The 27,844-nt window shown below is 32.2% G+C and overlaps 2 protein-coding genes across 2 annotated transcripts; both read right to left on the bottom strand.

Moving 5' to 3' along the window:
* Positions 1–7,132: 7,132 nt before the first annotated feature.
* Positions 7,133–10,497, bottom strand: LOC112785752 (UDP-glycosyltransferase 83A1). Its single transcript, XM_025829187.3, has 2 exons — positions 9,922–10,497; positions 7,133–8,185 (listed from the first exon to the last, which is right to left on the bottom strand). The coding sequence occupies exons 1-2, from the start codon at positions 10,400–10,402 to the stop codon at positions 7,332–7,334; spliced, it is 1,335 nt and encodes a 444-aa protein (XP_025684972.1). The 5' UTR covers positions 10,403–10,497; the 3' UTR covers positions 7,133–7,331.
* A 1,682-nt stretch (positions 10,498–12,179) lies between these two features.
* On the bottom strand, positions 12,180–16,166 carry LOC112782378 (UDP-glycosyltransferase 83A1-like). Its single transcript, XM_025824735.3, has 2 exons — positions 15,549–16,166; positions 12,180–13,202 (listed from the first exon to the last, which is right to left on the bottom strand). The coding sequence occupies exons 1-2, from the start codon at positions 16,024–16,026 to the stop codon at positions 12,325–12,327; spliced, it is 1,356 nt and encodes a 451-aa protein (XP_025680520.1). The 5' UTR covers positions 16,027–16,166; the 3' UTR covers positions 12,180–12,324.
* Positions 16,167–27,844: the final 11,678 nt, after the last annotated feature.

The following is a 27,844-nucleotide window of genomic DNA, read 5'->3' as shown; positions in this document are numbered from 1 at the left end:
TCAATCTGATTACAACTTGTAAAGTGCTAACCCAACTTACAAGGGGATTCCCACAGAATCATGAAACACAACATAGATGAATAAAGGAACTCTAAGACATCTATGGCTTTTTCTTTTAATTTTGCACTCTCTGCCTTTTTCCGCTCTATGGCTTTTTCATACAAACCTCATTGTTTGCCTTTTTCCATGAGACTCAAGACATGACAAAATTAAACAAAAAAATACAAAACAGAATACATTGAAGGAGAAGAAAATCTGTAAGCTTAGGTAGCTCTGAGAATCCTGTGCCTTACACTCTCACTGCTTACTTCTAACTCCTTGCTTCAAACAGTGGCTATCCACCCTTATTATAGAAGAGGGGAGCCTCCACTTATTGAAGCCAAAACCGAACCAACTTCTTCCTCCTTCAACAAACAGAACCGGTTCGGCCACATAGAGAGAGAAGAGATAACCATGTAAAACCTAACATGCAATTACCTCTGGACCTTTCTTGATCATCACCCTTCATCAATCCGAGCTCTCCATCCTTGGCTTGCTCTCCAAGATGGATTTCTGACCCTTGATGCTTCATGATGATGATGACTTCATCTGCTTTAATCTCTGCCTTCAACCATCACTTCGCCACTCTAGCTACTCCCTGTGGTGGTTGAGCAGAATCAAAGACAAGCCATGCTTCAAGAATCTCCTCCATGCTGGCCGAATCTTCAACGTCCATTTTTGAGCATGAAGAGCTCAAGATATCTCACCAAATCTAACCAAATATGGTGAATATCTCAGCCACATCTCATTTTTATTTTAGTATGTTTTCTTGCCATCATTAGTTTGATGGTCTTGATGCATGCAACTTCTTCTTTTTGATAGTTGATGAACATTGCTTCCATTGTTTCCTGGACAAGGACCGAAGAAAGAAGAAGAAAGAGATGAGGAAAAAAAGGAATCTGAAGAAAAGCAATACAAAGTGGTTAAACAAATTAAATGAGAATAGCTTGCTTTTACTTCCCTAGCTTAGAGTGGCGTGTTTGTCATAATAGCCATCAATCAACTCAGCTGAATTTTTCTCTCTCATATTCCCCATGCATTAATTAACAATGTAATAGATTTTGAAATCCATCACATGGTTAAAGGCTTGGTTCCGTTGGAAGCACTTTGCTTTCATTTTTCCTTGGTTTCGGATCAAGTTTGGAACCATACATCTCAAATGAGATTTGGGTTTATAGCTTTGAAATTAAAACTGGCCCGTTTGGTTAACATTTGCTTTCCTGATGAACTTTGTTTCGGATCAAGCAAAGGAAGCTTTTATCAAAAATTAACCATGGGCTTGGTTGTCATCAGCATTGGCCCATCAATTTAAAGTTTCAGCCCCTTAGTATAAAACATGCAACAGAGCTAGTTATTGGGCTTAAGCCAGAAATTTATTTTTCGGCCCAACATAAAATCTGCACAACAAAATTATTAATTAAGCAAATATGAATTAAGATCAAATTAATAATTTTGTAGTTAAATATTTTAATAATGTTTGTTCATTATTAAATAAGAGTTTTCCAAACTCATCATTTAGCTATATAATTAGGAGATAAGAAGACACGAGTATAATTACAAAAATAATGTCTCAATTTTGAGATGTTATATGTAATCAGATGAAGGAGGGAAAAAATGGTAACAACATGATCATTGATAAGATGTTATATGTAACCCAAAGAGATCTACAACTACTTATTTTTTCAATCGACAACCATCTTTGCCTGACTGTTCGACATTAACCAATAACCATGCACCACTTTGCGGCCATCCTCTTCACAACAACACAACAATCGATCTCTCATCATCTATCAGTCTAAATCAAGCTAACAATGAAAGCAGAAGGAAGGAAAAAAAAAATGTATGTTGTGTGTTGTAACACTCTGAAGACATCAGTGCTCTTTGAAAAGTTTGCATCAATAATTATTATAATTAACAAATGATTCTCGTTATTAGTCGTTACGAAAATAATTGTCGGTAACAACCCTCAATTGCTTATAGCCCACCCGTCGGTTATAAGAGACTTTCCTGTTCCACAATTTTTATTTTAAAAAAGAAAAAGATCAGAGCTCCCTTATTTAAATAACATAACCTATACAAAATAATAGTATATCCTAAAAGACGGAATTTATAAGAATAATTATTTAAATTAGCCTTTAATATTGAATACTTTTGTATTTCAGATTTTAAAATATTTTTTAATATTTATTTCTGTTAAACAATATAATTTTTGTCTAATTTGATCTAAAGAATGAAATATAAAAATCTCTAAAAACTTTTAAAAATTTTAAAACAGTAATTTTAATTAAATGAATCAAATAAAAAAACTGTATTATTATTGTTTAATAGAAACAAATATTAAAAATATTTTATATATTTTAAAATTTGAGAATTAAAATATGTAATATTAAAAATTGTAGTACAGTGGGTAATTATGCAATTTATAATTATCTTCGATCTCATGAATACGGGATCCTCAGCAACATGCATCCATGACGAAGACGCAATTTAACTTCAACGAAAAAATGGATATTTTGAAACAAAAAATTTTGCTGCGCGAACACTTTTTAATTAATATTAGGGACCTTAATATTACTATATTACGTACCATGTATAAAACGAAAAGTAGTAGTCTGGTTTGATTTCCTAAACCAATAAAGGATTAAAATATTGACTTGTGTTGTTGCCATGTATGTGATGCATGGAATATATTGTTGCCATGGTACAAAGATTTTAGGAAAGAAACGAAGAATTATTTAGAAAAATATTATTTTTATTCATATTTCTCATCTGTGATTACAAAGTTCTTACCAATATATAGACCAGGAGTACACTAAGAGTACACTTGTTATAGAATAATATCTTAATAAATTACATTGATTTTTTTCTAATTCTCTTTGATATTTTCCTGATTTTGTTCCCTAATGATGATATTCTAATACTCTCCCTCAAGGTGAGTAGTGGGATCACCAATACTTAGTTTGGTTAGAACCTTAGCAAGGGCTTATTTTAAAACTGCTTTAGTAAGAATATCAGCCAACTGTTCTTCTGATCTCACAAATGGAAGCTCAATAATTTCATTCTCAATTTTTTCTTTGATAAAGTGTCGATCCACCTCAACATGTTTTGTTCTATCATGTTGTACAGGATTCTCTGAAATGCTGATTGCGGCTTTGTTGTCACATTTCAACTGGCTTGGCGATTGTGGTGGAAACCCAATCTCAGTCATCAATTGGCTTATCCACAATACTTCAGTTATGCCTTTAACGATCCCTCGAAATTCTGCCTCAGTACTTGAAAGAGCTACAACTTTCTGCTTCTTGCTTTTCCAAGTTACCAAGTTGCCTCCAACAAGTGTAAAGTAACCAGCTGTTGATCTTCTATTATTTGGGTTGTCCGCCCAATCTGCGTCAGTGTATGCCTCAACCTTCAAATAGTCATTCCTTTTGAAAATGATTCCACTTCCTGGAGCTCCCTTCAAATATCGAACTATCCTCATAACAGCTTCCATATGATCTTCTTGTGGCTTATGCATAAACTGACTTACTATTCCCACAGCATAAGCTATATCAGGCCGAGTATGTGATAAGTAAATTAGTTTTCCAACCAGTCGCTGGTACCTTTCCTTATCTGCTAGGGTGGCACCTTCTACCATCTTCAACTTGTGATTAACTTGCATGGGCGTATCTATTGGTTTGCAATCTACCATTCCTATTTCTACCAGAAGGTCCAAAATGTACTTTCTTTGGGAGATAAAGATTCCTTTACTGGATCGTAGAACCTCTATTCCTAAGAAATATTTTAGTCCTCCCAAATCCTTCATTTCGAAGTCTGTAAATAGGTTCCTTCTCAATTTTGCAATTTCTTCAGCATCACTTCCCATTATGATCATATCATCCACATAGATTATTAGGCAAGTGATTAAATCTCCCCATTTTTTCAAAAAAAGGGTATGATCAGAGTTGCTTTATTTGTACCCATACCTTTTCATGGCAACTGTAAATCTTTCAAAACAGGCACGTGGAGATTGTTTAAGCCCATAAAGAGCCTTCTTTAATCGGCAAACTTCATGTTTTCCAAATCCCGTTGAGAAACCTGGAGGAGCTTCCATGTACACTTCTTCTTTCAACTCTCCATGCAAGAAAGCATTCTTGACGTCAAATTGATGGAGTGGCCAGTCTTCATTTGCTGCTATTGAAAATAACACCCTGATAGTATTAATCTTTGCAACCGGTGAAAAAGTATCAGTGTAGTCGATACCATAGGTCTGTGTATAACCTTTGGCCACCAACCTTGCCTTGTACCGTTCAATAGTGCCATCTGCCTTGTGTTTAATGGTGAAAACCCATTTGCACCCGACTGGCTTTTTTCCTGTCGGTAGGATACACTTTTCCCAAGTTCCATTCTTCTCTAGAGCTTCCATTTCTGTATTCATGGCTTTTCGCCATTCAGCTTTCTCATTGGCTTCTCAGACAGTTCTTGGAATGTCTTCTGTTAAGAGTCTGATGGAAAAAGCCTTTGCAACATCTGTCATTCCTTCTCTAGCCACTCTTATTGGGTATCTTGAGTTACGGGGAACATGGTCTGGTGAGTATCGATCAGGAGGCATCCTTCTATTTCTTCTTGGAGGAAGAATAAAGGTATTAGGCTCTGGTTCTTCATGTTCCAATGCTATACTGTTATTGTTAGTGGTCTCATTAAAAACAGGAAGTAAATTATCAAATTGACAATTACTTACCTCTTGTCTGACATTCTCAAAAGGACTCTCATTGGTTGTATGTACCGAGTTATTTTCTACGTTGAGTGAAGTATGCTCGGTGGCTCCATCTACTTGCTCTGTTTGAACAGTTTTTGGGCAACAAAGATTATTTAGCCAACTTGGTGGTTCATTATTGTTCTCCCCCTGAATGCCATGTTGGCGGCTGAAGTAAAATTCAGATTCCAAAAAATCACAATCCATGGTCACATGAATACGACGAGTGATTGGATTGTAGCACCTATACCCCTTTTGGTGTGTAGCATACCCAACAAAAACACATTTTTCTGCACAAGAATCAAGTTTGGTTCTATTGGCTTTGGGAATGTGGACAAAGACGGAACATCCAAATACTCGAGGTGGTAAGGTTAGAATAGGCGGGATTGCAGTTTGAGTAGCCAAGACTTGTAAGGGTGTTTTGTGGTGGAGAACTTGGGTAGGTAGGCGATTTAGTAAGTAGGCAGAGGTCGCTATAGCTTCAGGCCAAAAAAATTTTGGAACTTGTGCATCAAAAAGCATGGCTCGGGTCATCTCAAGTAACTTACGATTTCGCCGCTCAGCCACACCATTTTGTTGGGGTGTATTTGGGCAGGAAGTTTGATGGATAAGACCATTTTTCATAAAAAATTGTACATTGACTGGTTTATAAATTTCTCACCATTATCTGAGCGAAGTACTTGGATTTTCTTGTTGAATTGAGTTTGAATCATTTGGTAGAAAGCAAAAAACTTGTCAGGTACTTCAGATTTGTGTTTTAAAAAATATACCCAAGTCATGCGAGAGAAATCATCCACAAATAACACAAAATATTGAAAATTATTATGGGAAATAGGAGTTGGACCCCACACATCAGAGTGTATTAGAGAAAAACTAGAATTGACTCTAATGTTGGTTGGAGGAAAAGAAACCCTGTGATTTTTTGCACGAATACAAGTTTCACATTTGGGGGTTCAGTACTACTTGTAAAAAGACTAGGAAATAGTAACTTGAGGTACCCAAATGAAGGATGTCCGAGACGCATGTGCCATAACCATAGTTGCCTAGTAACCGTTCCGTGAGCAAGCATGGCATGACCCTGGTGTGCTACTTCATCAACGTAGTAAAGGCCTTCTCGCTCATTACCACGCCCAATGATCTCCTTCGTAAGAATGTCCTGTAAAAGACAAAAGGTAGAGTACATGAGTACCACACAATTTAATTCCTTTGTTACTTGGCTAACATACAATAATTTTGATGATAGTGCAGGGACATAGAGGTAATTTTTTAATTTCAATTTTTGTAATGGAGCCTCCACCTTTAACATCAATTAATTCTTCACTAGCTGTTTCAATATGGGCTTTTGAGGGTATAGTCAAGCTGTTAAAATCATGAAGGTCATGAGTCATAGTACCGGTAGCCCCACAATCGAAAATTCATTCATTTATCTTTTTAATTGGATTCTGATTTTGGGACTCCCCTTTATATTGAGCCGCAGTTTGGGCTGAGCAGCCAAGGAGTTCAGTAGTCCTTACCCTTATTACCGCCGCAGCTGCCTTGCCATCATGACTTGTTCCTCTCTTCCGCTACTGGTGACTTATGAGATACTCACAGCGGCAGCTCCCTTACTCTGATTTCTTGATGATTTTGGATTGTTTTTCCACTAATCTGGGTAACCCACAATCTTAAACCAGTTTTTTTTGTGTGTTTCTTCTTTCTTCTTCCACCAATTGCTTTTTCTATCAGAGTTGCCCATAATGGATAATTATATCCGTTTAGTTTGAAACCAATTGACAAATTGTCAGAATTGGTTTGTGATGATCGCATGCCAAAACTATTGCGTAGCATATTTGTAATTTGTAATGTGAATTCGTCAGAAATTTGAATTCCTAGAACCCAACTCTGCTCTGATACCATGTTGCCATGGTACAAAGAGTTTAGGAAAGAAACGAAAAATTATTTAGAAAAGTATTATTTTTATTCATATTTCTCATTTGTGATTACAAAGTTCTTACCAATATATAGACCAGGAGTACACTAAAAATACACTCGTTATGGAATAATATCCTAATAAATTACATTGATTTTTTTTTAATTCTCTTTGATATTTTGTTGATTTTGTTCCCTAATAATGATATTCTAATATATATATCTTCATTAATTTATGTACATCATTTTTAGGGAGAAAAAACAGTCTAACACATTCTCCTTGACTTTAATAATATAATTGATCTGATAACATTAGATGTCAAGCGTTTTTTGCTTATTATTAAGAAGCTTAATTTAATTATATTATTTAAACACATGAATTTTTAAAACTATTTATTGTAATATGTATAAATTTATAAAAAAAAAAACTCTAAGAATAATTAGCATTGGAGATAAATAATTAATCACAATATTATTTATTATTCCAAATGTGATCGGATACATGAGATGGGCAATGAGCAAATAAAGGATTATTAGGTGAAATACATTTCCACATATGCATATTGAATAACGGTTTGATAATGATTAAACTTCATTTTCTCACTTTATTAATATGATTGTTTTATAAAAAAATTTAAGACATAATTTGTTCTTACTTTTTCAACCATGCAACAAATTTTCTCAAGTTCTCTCTAGATGCACCTCCTTTTTCATTGTTGCTCTTCAACTTCTTCTTTAACTCAAGAGACCTTGACTTTATATTCTCATCACCAAGAAGTTGGTCTACTTTGGCCTTTATCTCTTCATGTGAAATTAGTCCATTTTCATCACCTTCAAATCCCAACCCAACTTTCAAGTCATCACAAATATATAATTTGTTAATAAATTGATCACAAAAATATGGCCAACACAAGAATGGGACCCCATTAGACAAAGCTTCAATAGTAGAATTCCAACCGCAATGACTAACAAAACAAGCAATAGCAGGGTGACTCAGTACTTTCTGTTGAGGCGCCCATCTAACTATCTTACCCCGGCTCCCAGCCTTGAACTCATATTTGAAATCTTGACGCATAACCAAAAGAAAGGGTTTGTTTGTGAGATCAAGACCAAGAACAAGTTCTACCAATTGTTTTTCATTGAGATGAGTGGTGCTTCCAAAGGCAACATAAAGAACAGAGGCAGTTGAGTGGTTATCAAGCCAACTCATACAAGAGAGATCTTCTTCCAAGAATGATGTAGTGCTATCTTCATTGTTATTACTTTTCAATAATGGCCCAATGGGGAGTAGCTTTGGGAAACAAGACAATTCTGCAGGTTCAAGTTCATTTGTGGTGTTGCAAAAATACCAATCTGTGGAATATTGAGTTTTTGTGAAGCTCAACAAATATTTAAACATCTTCCTCTGAGTTTCTATTTTTGGAAAATTTATCCACCAGATTAATCCTGTGTCCATTTCTCGAATACTAGGTGATAACTGAAATCTTTTTTCTGCTGTTGGAGCTCCTGACGAAGTTTCAAATGAAATACATAAATGTTTGGAATACAATATGTTAGACAATTAATATTTTTTAGAAAAAGTATGCAGAGACAATGATTTTAGTGTACAATATGTATAATAGTATTAAAAAAGAGAGATAAAATAAAAAAAATCAAATCATTAATTATTTAATTTCAAATTTTAAAATTTAAAAAATTAGGATTAGTATTTAAATTCATGAAAAAATATGGAGAGACAATAATTTTAGTGTACAATATGTACAATAGGATTAAAAAAGAGATAAAAATAGGAGTTACAAACGGTTAAAAGGAGGAGGAGGGTATTTGAGTGAAATGTTTTAATAAATTAGGGTTGGAATGATTAATTTTTTAAATAATTGTTTAAATTTTTTGGTTTAGATAATTTAAAAATTTTTTTATTATTTTTTTTTATATTGGGCCAAATTTAGAGCCCATTGTATACATTATCAAGATTTTTCATTATCTCCTTAGCAGAGTTTTATTTTTTATCACCATTATACTACGTGTATACTAAAATCAGATCAGTCACAAAAATTAGACAATAATATAAAATACAAAATACACATTAAAAATAAATTAAACAATATATATAATATACACAAATATATAATAATTGATTTTGATAACTAATTTCAGTATACAAATAATATTTTATTTTTGTAATATTAATTAATATTTATTTTTATATTACTAAAATTTAAAATTTAATAAAACAAAATATTTTTATTAGTCAAATAATAAAACAATAATAAATTTTATTAATAATGTATTATTATACATAAAGAAAATACATGAAATTTAATTACGCATAGTTCATTAATGCCCGGAGTTTTCTATTATAAAGAACGTTTGACCAAGTAAATAATAAATCATAACACATTATAAAGAAAAAATATAAATTAAAGAACCAACTATAAACATAAGTCAATTTAAATTAATTTCTTTTATTTTTAATTTTAATATTAAAAAATTATGGTAGTAGAGTATTATTTTTTATTTTTTAATAACAAACTTATTTTTTAATTAATTAACTTGTTTAATTGACTACACTCTTAATTAATTCTCTAATGGAATATTGCATTATGAAATATTAAGTTTGATTTCATACATTTCAAACAGAAAATTTTCTATCAAAGCAATTCACCATAAAAATAATCAAACATCTTATGAATGCAAAATATCAATTATTACTACTATATTTTTACATTTATTCATTTTTTAATTATAAATATAAATAAATTGTTATAAAATATTTTATATTTTATATCAATATAACATGACTGTTTTAAAATATCAATGACAAAAAAAAAAAAAACCAATATTAAAAATATATATTTCAATAAATTTTAAGAATGCATAATATTTCACAAATTAAACTAATAAAATTATTATTACTAAACAAAAATACTATATATGTTTACGTTCGTTCAAAATCAACTATCAAAATAATTGTTATGTATTTGTATATAAATATATATATAGTTTAATTTATTTTTAATATATATTTTATTTTTTAATGTATATTCTACTTCACTAACATGATTATTCCTAAATAGATAATATTTGTATCAAAGCTTATATTATATAATTGTCTTAACCAATAAATTAAGGATATGCAGCAAAAAATATTTGCTTTTAAACAGATATTATAAAACTAACAGAAATGGAAGCATATATATATATATATATATATATATATATATATAGGAGTATATTATTACCTTGAGAATCTATGATTCCATCATCCATAAGCTTGGGAATGTTATACTGCATCGCAAACAAAGCCGCTGATGCAGGCCAAAAGAGAGCTCCATTGATTCCGATTTTCTTTGCAACTTCCAAAGCCCACCCCATAGTCCCATCATAAACAATACAATTTATTGTAACTCCATCATTCAATCTAACATCTTCGATTAGCTTCTCTAACATAGAGGGCATGGTCCTTAATATAGAGATACATAACTCTCCTATATTTCTTCTGTCATCCTCAGGTCCCAGACCATCAGGGATTGACATCAATTTTATTGATGATGATCCATTACTATTATTATTGATGGAACTCACCACCTTCTCATGTATGAATTCTGTGTTAACAAAGATGATGTTGCACCCATGCTCAGCTAATTTTTGTGAAAATATCATCAAGGGATTAACATGTCCTTGAGCTGGCCATGGTAGAGCCAGAACTGTTGGCGTGTTCATTATGAATTTATGGTATTGGGTTCATGGTAACTTAGATGTATGCAATGGGTTAATATATACTATGAATATTCAAAATGATCATCGTCATGGCTTACATGATGTGTGTGTGTGTAGGTTAAGAACTGGGAATATAGGAGATTCCAAACCGGTCGCATCTAAGGATATATTATCGATGATATTTGTCAGATTCTATTTTGACTAGTAAAGAAAAAATAATATTAGAATATTTAACTAATATACTAAGATAAATACTACCATAAAAATTTTATAATTATTTTTATCTGAAAATATTTTTTTTGATTCTTAGATGATAAATTATATGATTAGATTTTGATATGTTATAAAAATATTATCTTTTTATTTAAGATATAATTAAATAAATAAGTCACATTTTTAAATCAAGCATTTTTATAAAAAAAATATTTTTGCTATCTTCATTTAAATAGTTGTTATATATTAATAGGAAAGAAAGTTGTTTGAAATTGAGATAATTTAATATTTAATATTTTGAATTGCTGTATATATTGTATTGAAAGTAAAATTGTATTTCGCATGTAGGTGACGTAAAGAAATTTGAAGTGTTAAAGGAGAAAAGCTTTTATTGAAATATGTAATAAAATTTTCAATTTTTACAAATGTTGATTATTTAATCTCTTTAAAATAAGAACTTTGACAAATATATACTTTATTAAAACCGTTATTTATTTTTAGTTGAAACTTACAACTTTTTTAAAAAACTTAAACAAGCAAATGTCTTTTGAAGTGAAAGTGAAAAAAAAAGAAAAGAAAATTAAAAAAAAGTTATTCATATTCATAATATTATAGTATAAAACAGTCAACACTAAGAAAAAAGGAAAAGAGAAGGCCGCCGAGAGAATCATTACATCCAACTACCCACGAGATAATGATCAAGTGTATGTGATACTTTTCTTTCTCATTTAATTTATAAATACCAAATAATAATAATAATAATAATAGGTAATTGCTCCGTTTTTTCAAGAAATTACAGAGTAAATTATTTTTCAATTAAATATTATTAAATGATAGATTTATTATGTAAAATTTAACACATAAAATAATTATATTTTTAATCAATTTAACTCAAACAAAAATAAACTTTAGAATATACGCTGCTCATATGTAATAAATTAAGAGTATAGAAATAATATAATAAATTAATTATTTAAAAATCGATTCAGATAGGATACTACAGATGTAGATAAAATATATAAATAAATTTATTTATTTTATACGTTAAATAAAGTGTAATTAAGTTTAATTTATTATATAATAGTAAAGGATATACCAAAACAATGGCCTAATAAAAATATTTAGGCCCATAGCTTTCGTGTTTAATTAGTTAAGGAAAATTAATTTTGTTTTATATTTTGGTCCCATAATTAATTAGTATAATTGTGTATTAATATTAAATACTCTAATAAATTTTCATATATCGTTATAATAGATTAATAGTAAAAACATGCACGGAAGTGATGATCAAGTGGTTGATTATTTTGTTAAAAAAATATACATAAAGCAATATAATAAATATATACAAATATGTTGATTTTTTTTTTCACATTTTTGTTAATCTAAACTACCTTTTTAACTTAAACTAACATCAAAACATAAATTAAAACTCACATAATTGATATTATAAAAATATAAATTATACAAATAATCGGTTACTTATAAACCAACTTTAGTCTTATAACTTTTGATCTATACAATACCTCCCGAGTTACTAAAGAGATTATTATCGTATACATTTATAATCTACTTTAATGAAGGTAAAAACTCATTTATTTTGAAGCTAAGTGACTAATTAAAAATTATTAAATAATTTAATATATTTAACTAAATTATTATTTAACTATTTTTAACTACTGCACGATATACGTGAGTGTTTACCTTTAATTAATCTATTCCTTCAACCACTTAATGAACTTGTTTAAGTTCTCGGAAGAACTACCTCCTTGTTGAATGTTGTTTTCTATCTTCTTCTTTAGCACACGTGACCTTAATCTAATGTTCTCATCAGCAAGTAGTTTGTCCACTTTGGCTTTTATTTCCTCACGCGAGATCAATCCATTTTCATCCGAATCAAATCCCAAACCAACTTTCAACTCATCACAAATATACATTTTGTCATAAACTTGATCCGAAAAGTACGGCCAACACAAGAAGGGAAGTCCATTAGACAAACCTTCAATGGTGGAATTCCAACCACAGTGACTTATAAAGCAAGCTATAGAAGGGTGACTTAGGATCTTCTGTTGAGGACCCCATTCCACAATCTTACCCTTACTCCCTTCAAATTCATGCTTGTAAGAAACATTTTTGTTGTTAACGGAATCTTGACGCACCACCCAAAGAAACGGTCTTTTTGTTAACTCAAGTCCAAAAGCTAGCTCGCGAAACTGTGTTTCCTCGAAAAGAGCGAAACTACCAAAGGCGACATACACGACAGAAGCGTGAGGCTGTTGATCAAGCCAACTCATGCAAGAGGAATCTTCTTCCCAGAAAGATGTTGTGATATAATTTGTGTTGTAGGTTCTTAACAATGGGCCAATTGGTAAGATCTTTGGGAGAAAGGAGAAAACTGCAGGTTCAAGATCATATGCAGTGTTGCACAACCACCAGTGTGACATGGTTAGAGCTTGTCCGCAATGCATTACATAATCGAATAGCGTCTTTGCATTTATTGGGTCATTAGCAGTGTTTGACCAATACAGGGTTTCTGTGCTCATAAGAGCCATACTTTCTGATAACCGAAATGTCCTTTTAGTGACTGGGAGTCCTGCAATGTAATGCAAATTCAGGTATCAAAGAGGAATGCTATGCGGCAGTAATTTTGGTGTTTTGTAATTATCAATTGGCTATTAATAGTGTTTTTAATGGTGTGAGATTATATCTAATGGTGAAAAATCACTCACTTTTGTTTTAATGGTTAAGTGCTGGCCAGAAAACACAAAAGTTGCTGGCTCCTAAACTTTTTCGATATCAAAATTTCAGAGAAAAAAAAAAGAAAATACTCAAAATGGTAATTCAATAGAAATTAGTCAAATTACTTTATGGGATCTTCATAACATGCAGCTTGATGTTTGATGTATGTAGTTTTGCCAAAATCTAATTATATTTTTTCATAAAAAAATATTACATGTATATAAAAAAGTAGCCACTAAATTAGTCATAATATATTGTGTATATATGTGTGATTTAATTTATATTTAGTATGTATTTTATATTAATAACTGATTTTTAATAAAAAAATATTAAAAAATCAATATTTTTTGTTACTATTAGCCAACAATTTAGATTAATACTTTATTTTTATATTATTAAAATTTAAAATTTAAAATTTAGTATTTAATATAATAAAAATATTTAGTATGTATTAACCAAGTATATTAATTTAAAAAAATTGATCATATAGCATTGCTTTATTTAATATGTTATTTTGGGTAAGAATTCTTTTTAGAACTTAAACCATGCACTATGCATAGATTCATTCATACTTTATACTGAAATTTCATATCTTATATAAAAATTGAGTTTAACAACAAAAATAGAATTCTCTAAATATCTGATAGAGATATAATTATTTATATATATTCTTCTATTAATTTAAATTCTTAAAAAAATAATTTCATGATATAATATAAAATTTTTTATTAATATCTTGCCAACTGCACCATAAATAATATTGAATTCATTTGGGTTCACCAATGACGATCGAAATCTTGACCTTTTGGATCTAGAGCTATGTTATCATCTCATGAAACTACTCATCCAAAAAACTTAACCTGATAGGAAAAGGTAACACTAATGATTATATCTCTAATACTGAATCAGACATTCCTAAACCTCCATTGTACACATTATACAAAATTTCTATTGGCTCCCTATACTTCCTCTTTTTCTTAATATGATAAACGATATCCACAAATTTTATTCGTCGATAATTTTGCTCAACTTTATTTTTAGTTTTTGGGATGAATGAATCCGCTGATAAAAATTTTGCCATTCTAAAAATATGATTTTTGTTGTTGTTTTTAATATGAAAATAACAGATAAATTTTTTGAAAATAAAAATTTTGACAAAACAATAAAAAGATATCACACAATTGTCACACAATAACATAAAAAATCTATGAAAAGTTAAAAACAACAAAAGCATTTTTTTTTGTCAAAATAATAGAGAAATTAAATTATTTCATAATAACAAAAAAGGTAATTGCTACCCATATTATCCCTTTTTTTTTAATCCATTCGTAGCATATATTATCTTGGAAAAATTATTATAAAGGACTGTTAAAAAGATTTAATTATTAAAAAGGACTTTTAATATTAAAATTATTTAGAAGGATTAATTTTATAATATTTAAAAAAAAAGATCAATTTTTTTTGTGAAAAGACAAATATATCTTTAGATTATTTTTTTACTTATTTTTTTTTGTAAACATTTTTTTTTTAATTATCTATCATACTCAAATCCTTATTCTTCATCTATAATTCATAGAGACATTTGTTACTGCCGATCACAAATTGTAAGACCTAGGAGTACCTGAGAGCATACTAATATCTTACTATTATCATAGAGAGTAGTCAACAACGAACATCAAATAAATCATTTAAAATTTGTGGAACTTGTCTCGAGAGATCTCTTTCTTCAATTATTCAAGGTTTAGCCCTTGAATCAAATGCAATAACCGGTGCTGATCTAATTGGTCTCTGGCGTGAATATTTATATATCTTTGTAATAGACACTCGGCTCCTTGGCAAGGACAACATTGGAAAATTAACTTATATTCATTGTTGACTACTCTCTATATGATAATAGTAAGACATTAGTATGCTCTCAAGTACTTATGTTTTGTGATTGACAATAACAAATGTCTTTATAAGTTATAGATAAAGAATATGGATTTGAGTATGATAGATTATTAGAAAAAAATATTTTAAAAAAAAATAAATAAAAAAATAATCTAAAAATATATTTATCTTTTTAAAAAAAAATTTAGTCTTTTTTTTCAAAATATTTTAAAATTAGTCATTTTAAATAATTTTAATATTAAAGATTCTAACGGTGGTTTGTAATAATTTTCCCTTTAAATAAAGTGGTGAAGTGATATTAGATTCTTACCAGAAGAATCTATGATGCCACGATGAATGAGCATAGGAATATTGTTCAACAAAGCAAACATAGCTGCTGACGCTGGAAAGAAAAAAGCGCCTTTGATTCCCATCTTATTCGCAACTTCCAATGCCCATCCCATTGCAAAATCAACAACGATGCAACTAACTCCATAATCTTCTATCAATTTCTCAAGAATTGAAGGCAAGCTGCTTTTCAAACCAACACATTGTTTGGCGAAATTGGTTCTTTCGTCCTCAGGGCTTAAACCATCCGGGACGGAAACCAGTTTTATTGTTTCATCATCAAGGGTATTATTGTCTTTTTCCCTAACCATCATGGAACTCACAAAACGGTTATGGTTGATCTCCGTGTTAACAAAGATGACTTTGCATCCATTCTCGACCAGCTTTTGTGAGAAGCTCATAAAGGGAGTGACGTGTCCTTGAGCTGGGTATGGTAAAGCTAGCACTATTGGAGTGTTCATGTTTTTGTGTATTACACTTTCAAGTTTCAAGTTTTTATTAGACTCAATGAAACTCTTAGTTCATAGTGGTTTCCAACGTTGATCTTTCACACCACGAATGAAACTCTACTTATATAGTGCACCTAAAATAAGACTAATTCTATACAATTGTCATAACTAATCACGCTGATTCTTGATTATCTTGATTCTTTATAACCAACGAGTTAGGCTCTTCCACATAAGTAACTATCAGCAATTTCTGGCAAAGGGGGGCACTCTTTCTCATACATAAATGCTTGTTGGGTCATGCATGATAGAAGTCCCAAGGTGATCCATAGTGAATAGGAATAATTGTTTGTATGAATGAAAAAATATGCATAACCACTTATCTTTTTATGTATAATAATTTATAGAATTTACAAACGAAAAGAAAAATGAATGATTATGCATATTTTTGTAGCATTAAGTTTTGCTTACTTTTATAGAAGAATAGTGTAACAAATGATTGCAATTTTTTCATCTTCTTTCCTTGTTGGTGGTTGCTAGCTAGAATTTACCGTTTCTCAGCTTTTATTTTAACATTTGTTTGTAGCTTTTAATAAGCACGAGGTGCAACACATGTCAACGGAAAATGATGCAACTAACACACGTCACTCTTAGGATATGTCTCCTTTTTTGCATTGTAATTGTCATTTGTTGTGGCTAAAACAGAACATCTATAGAAAAATTAATTGTGGTAAAAAAAAAATGAAAAATGTGATTAGGTATATAAGGTTTGATGACATTTATTGCTTTCATATATGAGGCACATGGAATTAGGGGCTGGGGGGAAGCAAGTCCCATCCCGCTAAAAGTTCGCTTTTTGGTGGACTGGTCCACCCCACCTCGCTTAATGAGACGATTCTAAAACTTTAATTCGCTCCGCCTAACAGTAGGCTGGCAGCCCAAGTCTGCAAAAGTTCTCTTTTTTTACTATTAAGTATTTTACAACTACTTTAATAAATTTATAATTTCTAAAGATACACTACAACAATTCCTGCAGATAGCGGCGAGAATTTTGCGGCGGTTTTATAAAACCGCCATCAAATGAATAATTGCGGCGCATATCGCGGCGGTTAAGAGTGGGGTTGCAATAAGCATTATATTTAGTGGCGGTTTTTCTAGAACTGCCACAATAGGTTACTTGTGTTGAGTTACTATTTTACCTTTTGCTGAAGTTTTCTTTCAACCGCCGCAATATGCGTTTAAATACATATTTCAATATTTTTTTTACGAAAAAGCTCTACATCCATGTAAAAATTACATGGATGGTATCCAAGTAACTTTCACTCCATGCTCCCACACATTCGTTTGTTTTACATGCGCCTCTTATAACGTATATAACGAATCCTTATTTTGCGTTATCAATGTTTCTCAACGTAAACCTTTTCATACAATGTAAACCTCTTTCGCGTTCTTGTTCTTCTTCTTCTTCTTCTTCCTATTCTCCTTCTTCTTCTTCAACCTAATTAAATTCGTTGTTCTCCTCTTTCGCGTTTTTCTTCTCTGCATTATGGATCTGGATTGATTCAATGCAATTAGCTTCGTCGTTCATCTTCTTCTTTGTTTTCTTCTTTGATCTGCACTTTTGAATTGAAACAATGAATGAAACAACTTCAAATCAATTGAATGAGTGCGATTTTGATGATTCTTCTGAAACGCATCAATTTGATGAGGTTTGGATTATTGAATTTTGAATCGAATTTAATGGAATGAAATTGCTAATTTAATTTGAAGTGAATTGAATGGACTGAGGTGATCTACATCTGAATTGATTTGATAATATGTAACTGTGAGTAACTGTGAGTAAATGTGAGTAACTTTTCGGTTCGGTAAGTACTAAAGAGGTGGTTCATCACGTGCATATTTTCGGTTCGGTCCGCAGAAAGGAGTCTAAAAAAAATTAGACGAATATGTTCTGTTTTCTTCCCTAAGCACTATATAATTATTTCACCGTAATTAAGATTTCAATTTTCCGTGCAGAATAGCTGTGTTGTGGATGAAAAATTTATCCCAAAGGTGGGAATGATTTTCAAGATACTAGAAGAAGCTGGAAAGTTCTACAAACATTATTCCAAACTTGCCGGTTTTTCTATGAAAATAAGGAACACGACTCGGGACGGAGACAAGATTAAGAATCAACTAATTGTATGCACCAGAGAGGGGAGGTGGAAATCTAAGATATCTCCAACTTTGAAGACAAACCCTTCAGCTGGGTTAAATTGTCTAGATCATCGATTCAGTCAACCTCCACTCTTTACAATACACCAGATATGAATTATCCAAGAGAGGATTATACAAGTTTTAGTTTTTATTAATGTAAATTTTTGTTCACCCATGAGAAAATTTCGGTTCACCATGGTTATTGCAGGTTTAAATTCTGAATGTTGATAGTCTTTAATGAATAGTCACTTTTTTTGTGAAATTCTATATTGATATATGCGATTTTTTGATTCGTTTAGTGTATTAATTTCTAAGTTGAATAATTAGAATTTGTTTTTTGGTTCATGGTTCAGAGTTCAAAGTTCAGGGTTTAAGGTTTCAGGGTTTAGAGTTTTAGGGTTTAGGATTCATGGGTTCAGGGTTTAGTGTACAGGGGTTCAGCGCGTTTCAAACTTTCGGTTCGTCCCATGTATTAATTTCGGTTCACCGTGTTCATGGTTGAGAGTTTAGGGTTTAGGGGTCTAGGGTTTAGGGTTCAGGGTTTTTGGGGTTTAGGGTTTACGGTAGGGTTCAGGGTTTAGGGTTTAGCATTCAGGGTTCAAAGTTTAGTGTTCAGGGTTCGGGTTTAGGATTTAGGGTTTAGGGTTTAGCGTTCAGGGTTCAGAGTTCAGAGTTCAGGGTTTGGGTTTAGGGTTTAGGGTTTATGTTTTAGAGCATAGGGTTTAGGGTATATGTTTTAGGGTTTTAGGATTTATGGGTTCAGGGTTCGGTGTTCAGGGTTCTGGTTTTAGTGTTTAGGGTTTAGGGTTTATTCAATTGAATTGATAATATGTAAATTGATAATATGTAAATTGTAGGCAGAGTTATTTGAATTTGATTTTATATAATGGATTATGTTTCGTTCACTCAGTACTATACAATTGTTTCACCATGAGTACTGTGTTCGATTCACCATGAGTACTGTGTTCGGTTCACCATGAGTACTGTGTTCGGTTTATTCTGCAAAAAGCTGTTTGAATTTGATTTTATATAATGGATTATGTTTCGTTCACTCAATACTATACAATTGTATTGTGTTCGGTTCATTCTGCACTATTTAAAACTCTTCTTCCTCACCTTCTACTGCTTCTTCACCAAAGAGAGAAGGAGGAAAAGACAAAATAATACAGCAGTAACAACAACAAAAGAATGACGATAAGGAGAAAACACGTGAAGAAGAAGAAACGCGAGAAAGGAGGAAAAGGAGGAGAATGAGGAACACGAAGAAGAAGGCGAAGAGGAAGACGCTCCGTGCGTAAACGAGCATGAGAAGAAGAAGAAGCGCGGGAGAAAAAGCTATTTAAATTTGATTTTATATAATGGATTATGTTTCATTCACTTAGTACTATATAATTGTATTGTGTTCGGTTCATCATGAGTATTATGTTCGGTTCACCAGGAGTACTGTGTTCGGTTCACCATGAGTACTGTGTTCGGTTCATTCTGCACTATTCAAAACTCTTCTTCCTCGCCTTCTACTGCTTTTTCACCAGAGAGAGAAGGAGGAAAAGACAAAAAAATATAGCAACAACAACAAAATAATGATGATAAGGAGAAAACACGTGAAGAAGAAGGAACACGAGAAAGGAGGAAAATGAGCAGAAGGAGGAATGCAAAGAAGAAGGCAAAGAAGAAGACGCTCCGTGCGTAAACGAGCGTGAGAAGAAGAAGAAGAAGAAGAAGAAGAAGAAGAAGAAGAAGCGCGGGAGAAGAAGAAGAAGCGTGGGGGAGAAGAAGCGTTGGGCAAGAGTGATTTCGTATGTGTTGGGTGCGTGTATTTCATGTTTCATTTAATGGTATTGGGTTTTTTTGGTGTTGGGCCAACTTGGTTACATGGTTACATGGATGTGTAGCATCCCTATTTTTTTATTCAAAACCATCTTGGTATAATATACTTAAGTTACCACTACTTTTTTAAACTACATAAGTTTAAATCATTGTTACTTAAACTTATAACACTATTTTCATATTTGTTTTTTGTAAAAAAGTTAATAAGTTAAATAAATTATATATGTTAACTCATGTGAACAAATTTATGGATAAGATTTCATCGTTTACTATATTATCATTTAAATTTGCATTCAAATATAAATGTAAAAGAAAAAATAAAGTCAACGTCTGAATTTATAAAATTAAAATAAAGTTCTAACGAGCATAAATTAAAGTTAATCTTCTTCGAAGTTATGCCTTATTAAACCTAAATCAATAAATTCTAAAAGTAGATAAATATGTAAAACAGCAACCCAAACCATTAAATTAAGGGAATCAACGTAACTCTTATAATAAAAGATCAAAATTTCTCTTCAACATCGTATTGACCTGCCGAAAAATACTCTGTCAAGAATCTATGACCTTCACGTCTTACAAGATCTGATATGTCATCTCCATACCATGGCTTTTTGTTCAGATTAAAGCACCTTTTTCGTAGCATGTATATCATCTTGTCTTTGATAATCTTCTAAAGTTTCATTGTTTTTTTCAAGAACTTTATTGGGATCAAATTGCATGGAGATATCAATTCCAATGGAGGATATGTCAACTAAATTATCTTTTGAATCAGACTCTTTCCTATTTAGACTATCAGGAACTATTTCGCTATAATATTCAGCTAATACTGAAAATATCAATATGCATACAACAAAATAAGTATACCCAAAAGAAATTGAGAACTCCTAAGTCATTAGATAGTAATTTAGAAAAAAAAAACGGACGACAATATGCTAAGACAATTTTAAAACTAAAACAAATAAACAACAATTACTATCTCTCTTATTGGTAGTTTGGGCAGATTTTTTAGAAAGAAGCTTCGTAATTTGCAATTCTATATACTTCATTTTCTCTTGTGATGCAATATACAACTCAACAACATGCTTGTTTGTAAAGTGCGTCTATATAACAAAAAAATATAATTCATGTTTTTTTTTTTTGTAAAATAGACTATTAATATTTGAGTTTCTTTTTACATTAGATATTTATTCTTTTACCTTCAATTCAGCAAGTATGTCTTCAGATCTCTTTCCAGATGCACATGTCACAAAAATATACCCAAATTTCTTCTTGTACATTGATCCCTATTCATGAAGTTCCTACAAATTTGAATGTTAACGTATCACACATTACTATAGCAAATTTGTTAGCATATATGAACTTAAAATATATATTATTCAAAGTACAGTTTAACACAAATTTCTAAGGGTATGCCTGCAGAACAAACCCGCATGATAGATTCTTTCGCCATTTTCAAGTATTGGTTATAATAAGATCGTCCTGATATAGCTTCCAACCAACACCTAACATTCACTTTACGAAACTATATGTTTATAGCAACAAAAATTGCATGTTTCAATGAAGAGAATGGAGAGGCCATAACTATTTCTGTAGCGAATGTTGTGCTTGCACAACATGATGAAAAGTCCTTAGTTTTTATTTGTCTTGTTCCATCGTCATGTTATGTTCACTAATGTTTAAAAATCGTAACACTGTTGGAATTAATATAGAATATTAGATATCAAGATTATCAAAACTGTGACATTAAGAACAACAACAACAAAAACAACATTAAAACTTTAACTTAAACTAACTTTTGACACACAAAAACCGTTGAAAGAAGTTGAAGGTCAGAACAACAATGGGAAACGCAAAGACACGAATTATTGGAAAGCTACTGTCATCGATATACTTTTTTCTCTCCTATTTTTGTTAATATTTATTTTGAAAGTCCTTTACTTCTATTTTCCTTTTGTGAAGTGATTATCTTGCAATTTTTTTCCCATACATTTCTTAGAGGACGGCATGAGAAAAGGGTTTGAGCTGAGCGTGAAGGAGGCTATAGCACTTTCTCCGAATACAAAGATAATACTCCTATTTAACAAAGAGTTGCAACCAATTAGCCAGTTAACTGGATTATTAAGTGGTTTCTTAGGGAGTTTGGGTGCTGACTATTCCTAGTTTTTCATATGTGAAGAGAGTTGGAAGCATGTGAACAAAGCTAAGAAGGAACATGCATACAACATGGTTAAGTTACATCTTTTAGTTTCGACATATTAAGCCAATTTAGTATTCAATTTTTTTTTGTTAAGAACTTTTGCATGAGTAAATTATATTGCTGGTTAAATTTTCATATTTCATTTTTCACATGTTTAAATGTACATTTCTATCTTATACGTAATTGTGACTTTTTGTACTAGATTTGAGTGTTATACTATTTCAATTTAAAATAGCCTGTTTTGGTTATTGATATTCTTCACATTACCATATTCTTATGCTTGTTGAGTGGTTTTCATTAATGATAATGGCAAATAATTGCAGCGGATCTTTCACTATAAGGACGATGTCGGAGGAAAAATAAAGTAGAAAATTACGCAAATGATAGAAAAGCTCTGGAAGGATACAATACACAACTTGTATCATAAATTTTACGAAGAAACAAAGACTCTTGAGGAAAATATTAAGCATCGCTCATCAGGAATAGAAGAAAATCACTGGAAATGGTTCCTTGAATATCTCCAGAAGGAAGAAACAAAGGTAACCCTTGGTACTTTTGATTATTTCCACAAAAATATACATATGTCTACATAATAGACTCCTTACATTTTATATTCACTATCCCATTCTCATTTGTATTTGTATTTATTCTATTATTTGTTCATAGAGAAAGTGTAAACAAAATGCTTTAAATCGGAGTAAGCAACTTTACACACATACTGGGGGCTCCAAAACATTAGCAAGAAAAAAAAGATGAAGTGGTAATAAATAATTATTTGCTTTGAGATTTTGTTTCATTTTCGTGAATATGGTGTTGTTATTTATATAACTGTGTCGATATCAATGTTATAGGAGAAAGTACGAGGAAGGCCTATTGGTAGAGGAGAGTTGTGGACCATCATTCATAAAAAAAAATTGCTCCTATATCCATACTGATGCGCGTGTTGTTGGTGTAAGTAATGTTTGAAAATTTTAAACTTCTCTTATTATATATATCGTGTTAATTTTAAATCATCATAACTCAATTTCTTGTATATCTATACGAAGCAATTGCGAATATTGAGAGCCAAGATGAATCCTCTAAGCACCTTTCACAAAATGATTTGCTAGCACAAGTTCTTGGAAAGGAGCACCCAGGACGAGTTCATGCCTTAGGTGCTAGACTATGTCCCACCCAAGTTTTTGGTAACACTGTTGCACAATCGTTGAGTTCTGGTATGCTGACTGAAAAGTATTAGAGAACGATTGCAGAATTAAAGGCTGAGGTAGCAGAAGAGAAGGCGAAGAGACAGACAATGGAGAAGCTTTTGGGATATCTAATCTGACAGCAAAGAGACAATTTGCCAGCTGATGTTGTTGCAGAGCTGGATTCTTTGGGCAATACATCGACCTCATCGCGCGCAAGGCCATCTTCTTCTGGCAATCATGACTTGCAACAAAAATAATTGTAACACCCTACCACACAGTCTTATGCTTAAGTCATAATGCTGAGGTGGCAAGGTATTACGACCTCTAAAAGAAATTATATATATATATATATATAATAATAATAATAATAATAATAATAATAATAATAATAATAATAATAGTTGAAAGGAATTTTAACTAGAAGCATGTGAAGAATAGTTAAGCAAAGCGTTAAACAGAAAATCACATCACTCGCGTAAGCGATAACTATGGGAGAAGAACTCCAAAGATACATATAGCAAGGCTTCTGACTCGGTTCGCGAAGCTAGAACCGGCCAAAGTAAATATATACATATACATATATATAACCCAAAAGAGTAACCCCAAATATATGCCAAAACACCTGTTTCTCCAAGTTAACCTCTAGGAGGGACAAAATACAAAATACAAGGGTGGAGAATATATATATATATATATATATATATATATATACAAAGCATAAAACAAAATACAATAATCCCAAGATAGCCGACTTTGCTTGCAGAGGAAACTTCAGACGCTCACCGAGGTGCTTCTCGACCTGTATTTGAAAAATATCAATATCATATGGGATGAGAACCGGGGGTTCTCAGTATGGTTAAGGTGCCCACATAAATAATAAATAAGGTCCCGAAAAAGCCAGAGGCAATCTTAGAATGCCGATACTCGGATTATAAAACTTAAGGAACTAAAACAGAAACCATAAGCAGGGGTAGATATCTAAGATTCTTAAGGTTCTAACTCAATCCTAACTTAATCTCTCAAATTACAAACCACTCACTATCTCATGAAACCCTAACTCTACAATTCACCTCCTACCTCCTCCAACCCTCCAGATTCACTAATGCATAGACAAACAATACAAACAAAGACAAACACAATTAGAATACAATTACAACAGGTAGTAAATATAGCAGATAAGCATAGATTATCAATTAGGCAATCCTAAGAAATGCAAACTCAAGCAAAATAGACAAATGCATAAGATGAATGCCTTACTGGCTATGAGCTCATGTGTCGGTTACTTTGTCAGAACCCGACACATCTGGTAGCTAACCCAGACATTGGTCTCTAGGTTGCGCATCTCCAGGAGGATCATAAACGAAGGAGAGTGCCTTTTCACATCGAAGGAGTGTGCCTTTCCACCTTTTCCTGGAGGATATACGAAGGAGAGTGCCTTTCCACATCGAAGGAGTGTGCCTTTCCACCTTGCAAACCAGAGAAGAATGTGGGAGAAACAATACGAAGGAGAGTGCCTTTCCACTTTCCCCACATCCTCATCATGACAAGAGAGGGAACTTCCATCCTCAACTTGCCATTCGAACACATTTTCAAGTTAACACGCAAGCGGGATCGCACCCAGACCTTGCCATCTCGACCATCTCGGCCACACACACATCTCGACCATTTCGGCCACACACAGTCATCCCCAATCTCATCATCAACATCTCAATTCAGTTTCTCTAGACCTTCCTTTACTTCCATGTAACCTTCTTTTCCATAGATTAACCACATCACTACACTTAAAACTAATCTTTAGGGGCTAAAAGGATGAAAATAGAGGTTTAGAGGTTTAAAATCATGTTTAAAACTCAAAAATCCCATTTGCTAAAAATAAGGGTCACGCATACGCGTGGACGTACATTTTCCCTTGCTTGGGTACGCGAGATGCCCAACCCGAAAAGGTTGGTCGCGTCGGGTATAGTGGTCGCGTACGCAAGCTATGCAGAATAGCAAAAATGCTGAATGCTGTAGAATTTCAGCCTTGCCTTCCGAACATCCGACACGCATAACTTTTTCATTTTAAAACATTTTTCATCCGTTCTTCAAATGGCGTAAACTTCACGAACCCAATTTTTATATGAAATAAGTTTGAAACAAATTGGGAGGGGTCCGAAAGCAAAGTTATGGCTCGCCAAAGTTCGGCAAAAAACTAGGTTTTTCACAAAATCTTCAAAACCTCTATTTTTATCAAAACACAACTCAAAGCCAACTCCCTATGCCCACAATAAGTTCTAAAACATGCCATAACACCAGAATCACAGCCCCACATCCTACCACAACCAAATCATACCTAAATTTTACATAATCTCATACATAATTTCTCAATTAACCAACAAAATCAATAATAACTCATCACAAATACATATTCACCCTCAATACTTTGTCAAACCTTATCAAATCATCATTTAGCATTCTACCACCAATATCAACAACAAGCTAAAACTCAACCTTGTTTAACAATTAACATCAAGGCACTAAGCAATCAACATACTCATGCATTCAATCCTATCCTATGGTCGTCTAGCCTAAGTTTTCACAAGATATTATATGTTAAATACGAGAAACCAAAATCATATCCTGGCCGATTCATCGTAAAACCCAGAACGTCACAATTGTCATCGTTCCATGACACCCAAGTTTCCAAAGTCTCACCAAACGGGTCTCCGGCTCCCCAGAGTCCAATACCAAGTCTCCAACCCCGCCACTTTGTTTTCAAAATACACAATCTAATCTAATTAAACAAAATAACACTAAAATCACTATATGGTTCAGTAATTAGATAACTTGACAAGGATTAAACATTTCTCACCTTGCCAACAGAAGAATTGAGCCAAAACCCAGCACATCCACTAAGTTAACTTGATCCTAAACATCAAAATCAACAAAATCTCAACACCCCAAACCATAGGATTTTTGAAATTGGGGAAGGAGGAAATCAAAACTGAAAAGTGACTTCCGTACCTAATTAAGTACTGGCCTTTCTAGAGCTCGACGTGCTGGTCGTGTGACCGCAAACGGTGCGGCAATCGAAACTCGGAGTTGGAAGATAAGTGAAATCTAGTGGATGATAGGTTGTTTTCTGAAGTTCTTTCCTCCATGAAATTGCTTCAGCGTTCTTGCTGATTGGGGAAGGAAGAAAGGGTTTTATTTAAGTGGGTGTGACTTGTGGGTTGGGCCTTGGGCCCAATACGGGTCTGGTTTGCCCAGTTCGGTCCATTTGGCCTAATCTTGTGCCAAATTCTTTAAAATTAGTGTTGAAATTCTCGTTTTAATTTTCTCTATCATATTAAACCATAAAAATCACATTTCTAATTTTTTAGAATAAATTTTAATTTATGAGTTAACTTTTTATTAATTATCCGGGTTTTACAATAATGACTTTCAGTCAATATTTTTAGATACTATTGAATTTAAATTGTTTTAGTTTTTATGTTTATTTTCTTAAAATGATCGAATTTTACTTTATATTGAATGATGCACTTATGACAATTTCATTATATATGTTATGTTTGCATATATATAATTTAGTTTGTTATGTTATTTTGTTGTTTTATTTGGTTGGAAGTTCTTTAAATTAATCGGTAATTAATAAATTAAAGTTGAATAAACAGACAATTATAAAAGAGGCAAAATAATTAAAAAAAAAGTTAAAACTTTAATGGGAATCCAGAATTTGGCAACGGTTTCTTACCGCCGCAAAACGGCCATCGTTTTCATTTTCTTGCTATTTAGCGGTGGTTTGCAACCGCCGCAAAATTGATATACATTTTGGAAACCCCCTACGGCAGTGGGTAAAAATCGCCGCAAAACCATTTCTTATTACGCAGTGGTTATTCCAGCGGTTAGCTTAAACCGCCGCTAACTGTATGCCCGCGGGCCGCGGCCTATCTTTCAGCGGGTATTTAACCACCGTAATATGTTTAGCGACTGTCAAAAATCGCCGCAATATTGCTCTAAAACCGCCGCTATCTACCGGTAGTGTTGTAGTGACATAAAAAAAATTATAATTTCTAAATTCACAAACACTAAAGTTTTTATAATTATAAATATGTAATAAACATAATCGTAAACCAAATTTTTTTAAACAAAATAATAAAACCAATATTGTCTAAAGTAAAATAAATATTATCCAAAATATATAATTAAACATCTACACGTTTAGAATATAATCAATCAAACGTACTATATAATCTAAAACACTAAATTAAAACATCATAAAAAAATCCTGATCCCGACAGGGAAGTCCGTCCCGCCCCGCCAAATCTCACGGTTTAAGCGATGCGGATTAAGCGGACTTTTGATATGTGGGGGTCTCAATTTTTTAATAAGACTCGCATTTTTTGACGGATTACATAAGTCGGCCAGCAAATTTAGGCCGTTTGCC

Source organism: Arachis hypogaea, chromosome 20 (genome assembly GCF_003086295.3).
Source record: "Arachis hypogaea cultivar Tifrunner chromosome 20, arahy.Tifrunner.gnm2.J5K5, whole genome shotgun sequence".
Classification (NCBI taxonomy): domain Eukaryota; kingdom Viridiplantae; phylum Streptophyta; class Magnoliopsida; order Fabales; family Fabaceae; genus Arachis; species Arachis hypogaea.
The sequence above is the reverse complement of the archived record's forward strand: the minus strand, read 5'-3'. Positions and strand labels throughout refer to the sequence as shown.

Bases quoted from the DNA above. Each gene is read 5' to 3' on its own strand.
- LOC112785752 (XM_025829187.3), bottom strand. From the start codon at position 10,402: ATGAACACGCCAACAGTTCTGGCTCTACCATGGCCAGCTCAAGGACAT. The intron at 8,186-9,921 runs GTAATAATATAC...AAACTTCGTCAG, and splicing joins TGGAATCATAGATTCTCAAG to GAGCTCCAACAGCAGAAAAA.
- LOC112782378 (XM_025824735.3), bottom strand. From the start codon at position 16,026: ATGAACACTCCAATAGTGCTAGCTTTACCATACCCAGCTCAAGGACAC. The intron at 13,203-15,548 runs GTAAGAATCTAA...ATTACATTGCAG, and splicing joins TGGCATCATAGATTCTTCTG to GACTCCCAGTCACTAAAAGG.